The 7,926-nt window shown below is 27.9% G+C and overlaps 1 protein-coding gene across 1 annotated transcript; it reads right to left on the bottom strand.

The window, feature by feature from the left end:
- Positions 1–1,558: 1,558 nt before the first annotated feature.
- Positions 1,559–7,669, bottom strand: LOC122514307 (putative histone-lysine N-methyltransferase 1). Its single transcript, XM_043631039.1, has 4 exons — positions 7,453–7,669; positions 6,951–7,051; positions 3,938–6,109; positions 1,559–3,772 (listed from the first exon to the last, which is right to left on the bottom strand). The coding sequence occupies exons 2-4, from the start codon at positions 7,023–7,025 to the stop codon at positions 1,904–1,906; spliced, it is 4,116 nt and encodes a 1,371-aa protein (XP_043486974.1). The 5' UTR covers positions 7,026–7,051; positions 7,453–7,669; the 3' UTR covers positions 1,559–1,903.
- Between the last annotated feature and the right edge of the window lie 257 nt (positions 7,670–7,926).

The raw sequence follows: 7,926 nt of genomic DNA, 5'->3' as shown, positions 1-7,926 counted from the left end.
GAAATGGAATATTTCCAACTTACTTCCTTACTCTGACATACAATGAATATATATATAATGAATAAAATTAACTTATCAGTATTACGTAGATCATAATAGGGATAATTAGGATTATTGGCTATTAATAATATTCAGGAAGTAATCGAAGATTCGTATATTTTTTTTAATCGAACATCAAATTGTTTACTCAAAAATTATTTATTTATTTCAATTTTTATTGATACAATATCAGTACATAACACAAATTACATCGCGAATATTGAATACTCCATAACTAAAAAAGTATATGTGTGAAAGAATTACTTGTTTTTCATATATTCTGCATATAATATATACTACATATAATAATATATATAAATACATAATACTATAGGAAAAGAAATAATAAATGGAGTACAAGTCTTTCCTTCCATTTGACATGATTATAATGCTCATTTATATAACGAGTATAATTAATAATACTTTGGATAATATAAACAAAAGTCTTATAACATATGTATAGATTCAATTAAATAATCTAAAAGCGAAAACATTTCGTGATAATGCAAATGAATAAATGAATCACAACGATTATGGTTGCCAATAAAAAATTGATTAATTTAACATAGAATGTTGTTTGATATATGAAACTTGGAAGTTCTATCGAGTTGATCGGTTTGCTCATTCCATTCAAACTCACACGTCATCAATTTTAACATCGCGGCTCATTGTTTGACGTCTCGGTGGAATCGACAAAGGCTAGAAATGCGATTTGCTTCGGGGCGCAATCAATGTAAGGTCTCACGTATACGTCGCAAATTCTATAGCTACCGGGCATTAGAGACCACCTTAGGACAGTTACGAGAGTTAGACTTTCATCATCTAAAGTGAAGGTAACAAGACCATGATCAACTTTGTTCTATCCTTCAAGTATTTTTCATTACTTTTCTCACACCTCTATCTTCTTTTTTCTCAATCTTTTACTTAGCATATATCATTTTTCTTCGAAGATATAATTCATGTTGTCGATTAATGTATACAAAATTAACATTTGCTAAACTTATAATAATTCAATTTGGTTATTAATTAACTTATTCGTATAAAATTACTCTTATAATATTTGAACATATATATATATATATATTGAATATATGATGGTGAGGCTAGCAAACCTACTCTCGGTAAAAATAATAAATCGCTCCTTGAAATAACAATAAAAAACGTCCTAATAAAAAGAGGAAGAAGATAGATATATATATATATTTGAATAGAAAAAATGTTTAATTAAAATCATTCAAATTGAAAACTCAATGAATTATCATTATTATTATTATGTTGGTTTATATTCCCGTCACGAGACTTGGAATTTTTTTCAATGGATTTTACTTATTAGTAATTAATAATAGATTTATTAATCTGTGATATTTAAGTAACATTGAATATATGAAACGAATTATTGGAAGAGTCAGTACACATTTTGTTACATTATGTTAAAATATCACCTAATAAGATAATTTAATAATATCCATAGTTTTATTTGACGGAATTTAATTCGATATAATAACTTTTTTAATTACTATTATTATTATTATTTAAATTTGTTTTAACGTAATAGAAGGATATGTGTAAATACAATATACGAGTACATTGATTTTAAGATATTTAACACTAAATCTACCACGCGCGATTAAATGATCATTTCCTGTAATTTGTAAAAAATATGGTGAAAAACCCATAAAAAATGTACTTTATTCATTTTTATATAAAAGAAAATATTTTATTCATTATCCAATTGGCTGAAATTTCATTCTATATTAAAACATATGTTTTATTTTTTGTAAAACATTTGACAGCACGCGATATATTAAATGTCAGTAGGTTTAGTGTTAAATGAAAAAACAAAAAAAAAAAGAAATTAATTACATTAAACATTCTTCGGCGGATCATCTTTAAAAATAATACGTCCGTGCAAATGAGCAACGTGAGATTCGAGGACCATAGGAGATTTACAAACTTCGTTGCAAAGAATGCAATAATATTTCGTCTTAGCCATACCCGGTTTCAAATGATTTTCAGCGTGTTTCTTCAAGAAATCGGAATTTGCGAATCGCCTTAGACACTCGTTGCACTGATAATCGCCGTAATCCAAATATTCGATCAAATGTTCCTTCAAATAAATTTCTTTATCAAACTTAACGGGACATATCGAACAATAAAAATTGTATTTTTTTACAACGATCGGAGAAGAATTAGGAGGATTCATAAGTACTACCGCTTCATTATCATTTTGTAATACATTGTCATTAGTGACCTCGTCTATATGTAAATCAGTTGTAGGATTTTTGTTAGTGGATACGATTTGTTCATTTTGTAAATCACCGTGAACGTGTTTCTGATGACACAAGAGAAAAGTTTTGGATATTAAAACTTCACCACAAATATCGCACATGTATCTTTTCGTTAACCCGTCATGGAAGTGAGTCAGATTCATATGATCGTTGAGTATCGATAAGTTATAACATTTTCGAGAACATTTGGAACATCTATAACTGCCATGATTCGAAAAATGTTCAATGTGTATCAAGAGTTCGTTAACGCTAAAAAATTCCATGTTACATTTGGAACATACATAAGATTTATTAGTTTGATTATAGTTTATAGAATTTAACGGTGATTCGTTTACTTGTTTGTTCGGATGCACGTGTGACATGTGAGCTTGCAATTGTACCTCGGCAACAAATCCTTCGTGACAATATATGCATTTGTATTTGTAAGATACTAAAGTATCTCCAGAATGATGGAAAAGTTTGTTGTGATGGTACATCATGTATAATCCGCGAAATACTTTGTCACATAATTTACAGGAAAATATATGATCTTTATAAAAATACATATAATGTAACTGATAACTTTCGACAGTGTCAAAGAATAGGCCACAAACCTTGCAAATCGTTTTTGTCGATCGATTATTTTCTCTGTCCGAAATTTGCAAGAAATCCGTGATTTTTTTATTGTTTACAGTTACTGCTGTTGTATGATAATGCAACTCGTGTATTCTAAGATTGTTCTGAGTACGGAAACCTTGATTACAAAATTGGCAATGCATTTTATATGAATTACAAATACTTATATTGTGAGTAGCATTCATGTGAGTTTTCAATATGTATTTATTCGAAAAATATAGCTTACAGTGGCCACAATAATTATTTGGCGACGGATCGTAGGTACGTTTGTGTTGTTGCAAACTTTCAAGCTTTTGAAACTGTTGTTTGCAAATAGAACATGGATATTTTTTCTTCTCTGCTATAATTTCTATTACTTCTATAGGCTCGTTACTATCGTTAACACTCGGTTGCATTGAATTATTAATATCTAATGTTAATTTTGTTTGCGCATTCTCGTTAGGATTACAAATGATAAATGTTGAGTTAACAACTTGCAAAGGTTCCATCATTGGTTCTTTTATCATATTACTAGAACAAGGAACTTCAGTATTATCACTTTCTGATGGTTCTGTTAAGTCAATACAGAGTATCGTATCAGTCTCTGATTCATTTCTTTTTTCAATAACACCAGCATCATCATTCTCTTTGCTTTTACTAACTTGTTTCGTCATATTCTCAGCGTTATTTACGTTAAAATTATCCTCTAATATTTCTAGACAATCGCCATGATCGTCATTATCATCAACCTTTTGAAATTCTATTGATTTTTCTAGATTATTCTTATCATTATTAATTTCTTCAGGTTCTGTTGTTTTTTCTTTATTATTCTTATCATTATTAATTTCTTCAGGTTCTATTGTTTTTTCTTTATTATTCTTATCATTATTAATTTCTTCAGGTTCTGTTGTTTTTTCTAGATTATTCTTATCATTATTAATTTCTTCAGGTTCTATTGTTTTTTCTTGATTATTCTTATCATTATTAATTTCTTCAGGTTCTATTGTTTTTTTTTTATTATTTTCACCATTATCGATCTCTTGATATTTCGTTTTTTTCTCTACATTATTCTTATCATTATTATAAATCTTCTGACGTTTTGTTGGTTTATTAACATATTTATTACCATAATGATTAATCTTTCCACATTTCTTTGACGGTTTTGGCGTTCGCAGCATTATTTTAAAACCAGTACGTTTGAAGTTATTATTTTTAAATAAACTACATTTAAAATTCTTATTTGAAACAGGACGATCTTTTTTCGATAAAGTTATTTTGATACAATGTAAAAGCATATGTTGTCTTAGTAAAAATCGGTTGTTTAAGAATTGTTGACAAACGCAGCATTTGCTAGCCCTCGTGTCATGTTCTTTTAAATAATGGTCCAATAAACGTCGTTTCGAGGTATACTTCGCTTTACAAATAGTTGAAATATACGCCGTGTGACATTTCTTTACATGATCTTTCAGAATTTCCTCCGAGGCCAACGGTAAATTACAAATTTGACAAAGAAAAGTTTCTGTAGGAGTAATTTCGTTTCCAATATTTGCCGACTCGATTATTTCCTTTTTAATCTCCGGTAACTTTATCAAAGATATCTTAACTTCCTTTAATTGAACATTGTTAATTGCAAGTTTTTTGTTTCGTAATACATCAGTATTGAGTTTCTTAACAGTCAGTGTAACTTTGGAATTCTTAATATTATCTTTTCTCAGAGATCTTTCCAATTTTTGACCAAACATTCTTTTTTTCCTATGATGTATAATATCATTGCTTGTAGGTAATTTTAATGGACTATTCATACTTCGCGATCGAGTCATTTTTATGGGCGGTTCTTCGATAGAAGAAGACATGGTACTCTTTCTTTTTCTAAGTGTTGATTTATAGTTAATAGACTTATGATTAAGTGATGGTCGTGAAATCTGAGAAGATAGTCTATTAAATTGTAAAAAGTTCGAATTCAATTTAGTTGATGTTGTCACATTAATAATACTATCACATTTTACCAGAGGAATTATACATTTTTTACACGCATTTAAATGTTTACTTAGTTTATCATCGCTTTGATTATTTTTCTGTACAACTGTAGGTGGTGTTATGCTATTATTAAGCTCTTTCGAATTATTTAAGGAACGTAATGCATAAGATTTACTAATAATTCTATTATTACTGCTATTTTTACTGCTATTATTATTACTATTAGTATTACTATTAGTATTATTATTAATATTATCATCATACGGCAAAGATTTGTCAAGGAAGTTGTTATTCGAAACTTTTAAAAGAGCTTCCATCGTATTCATGTCAACGTGTACTTGAGTAAACTGTTTATCATGCATTTTATTTTCTTTTGGTTTGTTTTTAGTTTGAAATACAATTGAAACTAGTTGATCCATCGATAATTCACTTTCTTGATCATCTCCCCATTCTTTCTCTTGTTTAATCATTGGTAATAATTCACACATACTTGCTTCAGAGTTGTGTACGTTTTCATTAACCGTTCCTTCTGTTTCTCTTTCGTTGTCCCTTTTTTGTTGTATCAATTTATCCTTGATTGGGGTAATGGATTGTGAAACAGTCGAATGATTAATCATAATTTTATCATTTTCTACGACATTCATCCTATTTATTTCTTTTTTGTGGTAATGGAGTAAATGAGCTTGCATACGTTCCTTATGCTTAAACCGGTCTTTACAAATATCGCATTCATACATGTTATAGTAATACGTCTTCTTACTATTTTGCTCTTTAATGTGATAACAAGATTTGGAAGCACAACTGTGACAACAATAAATATTAGTACTTTCATAATAACTATTATGAAAATTCAAAATTTGCTGACTGGGGAACGACAACAAACATATGCTACATTGAGTTGTCGTATTCTGTAACTGTGCTGCATTTTTTTGTAGTTTAAATTTATTAATATTGTCACTTTTTTCTAACGTCCCAACATTTTCAATTATTGCATTACCCATTAAAATAGGTTCCTTTCTGATTTGACTAGTTATTACATTGTAACTGAGATTTTCAGTTGTAGAAGAAACAACATCTTCTTGCTGACTGCTATTATCCTTGGTTAGGTCGATATATTTGCACTGTATATTAGTCGATACACAATTTTCATTCATCTTTACGTTGTTCGTATCACATGGCTCTTGTTTAATCATGATGTTTTCTCTGTTAAACTAAAAAGTTTGTTCACAATTAATTCTATAGATCTACAATCTATTTGCATTAAATAAATTAATAAATACTTTGCAATGTAAAAGTAATTGTACATTCTGTTTTCATAGATTGTTTTAATAATTTAAGTCTAGTTATAAAAATAAAGATGTATACCATATAACTATTGAATATAATTTGTAAATCATTCATAAATATACAGGGTCTTTTGTAATTGATGATACAAGTAAAAAATAAAATAAAAAATGTAGAATAAAATTTATTCACGAGAGAAAAGAAAAATAAGTTTAAAAATATATCAAATACCCATACACTCAACTGAACTTACAATCCTGGAAACTAAAAGTCTTCTTCGATAAGCATAAGTGTAGAACCGATACAAAAGATATCATCGTACTGACAAAAATTCATCGAGCTGCAACTGAACCAAGTTCATGCGCAATCGACAAATTTTCCAACTTATTTTTCTTAAAAACAAATCATTGTACGAACAAATTATATTCTATATTTTCGACTTAATTTTCCATGAAAAATCACCTTTTGCTAGTTTGTACTTTACAGGATCTCCCACATAGCTTTCAAAATAATCATTATGGTAACAAAAATGAGTAACTTTAAGTGACTATTAATGAAAAGATAAAAAATTTATAGTTTAAAGGAGCTAATTCATAATGTAGCATTTATTATAATGATAACTAAATTTAATTTGTGGAGTGTTTGAACGTAAAATAATAATAAAGACAAACCAATACTCTAAAACCATAACTAGTAATGTAAATAATAACATAATATATAAAGTAATATAATATAAAAAGACTATACTATTTAGTAAACATTACTTACTGTAGAAATTTGTGAAAAATCAAATTTAGCAGTTATAGGATCCAATGGTCTTGAGTACTGACGAACTCGTGCCATAATAAAATTAAGTATTCAATTTAGCCCTCAAAAATGAAATATTTTGTTAAACATTTGATATAGTTACCATTCCCATGATATAAATCTTCTAATATAAAAACACTATTAATAAAATTGAAAATTAAACTATAAATTTTTACATCAACATCAAGACATTTTAATATTGAAAGTACCAATGATTATTTATCTCTCTCTCACTTGTTCACTTGCGATTATTATTTATTATTAGAGAAATATATAATAGTTTAGTCGCAATAAGGGAAAACTAAAATGTACAATTCAATGTGCATTTGTAATGTGTACCGGACACATTATTTTTGGATGAAATCAATGATCATATGTAAACAGGATAATCTTCTATTAACTATCACTGAAGTTTGATAAGCACTCATAAATATATATTTTAAACAATTATATAAACATTTACCTTTTATGCTGAAATTCCCGTTACATTTTCAACGAATTACTAAATTTGACTCCTAACAGCGTGTGCGTCCTCTATCTTCCTAGAAAAACTGCAACGCCCTTAAGTCGGTAACTGTTCTGTGTTAAAATGACTCTTTTTTATCGACAGAAATTCTACACCGATCTACAAATATCCCTAACTTTATTGTTTGCAAATAAAATCTACTTCAATATTTGACATGTTTTTAGAGCTCTCTTAAATTTTGCATTGTTTATTTTACATGTTTTTCATTATTGTTCTTATATCATTAAAAATATTTGATTATTTTTAGTTAATATATAATTGGTTTCGAAGTATTAATGACGTATATGTTATTTAGTGAATTTTGTTGACGAAAATTAATAAAAAAAGGTATAATTAGTTAGCTTCGATAGAAAGTTTAAGATATTTAGTAATTTAAAACAGAGACGAAGGTTCAGCAACGCATTACAGCGA

Source organism: Polistes fuscatus, unplaced genomic scaffold, assembly GCF_010416935.1.
Source record: "Polistes fuscatus isolate 324 unplaced genomic scaffold, CU_Pfus_HIC Scaffold14, whole genome shotgun sequence".
NCBI classification, from domain to species: Eukaryota; Metazoa; Arthropoda; class Insecta; order Hymenoptera; family Vespidae; genus Polistes; species Polistes fuscatus.
This window is presented reverse-complemented; position numbering and strand designations above follow the sequence as displayed.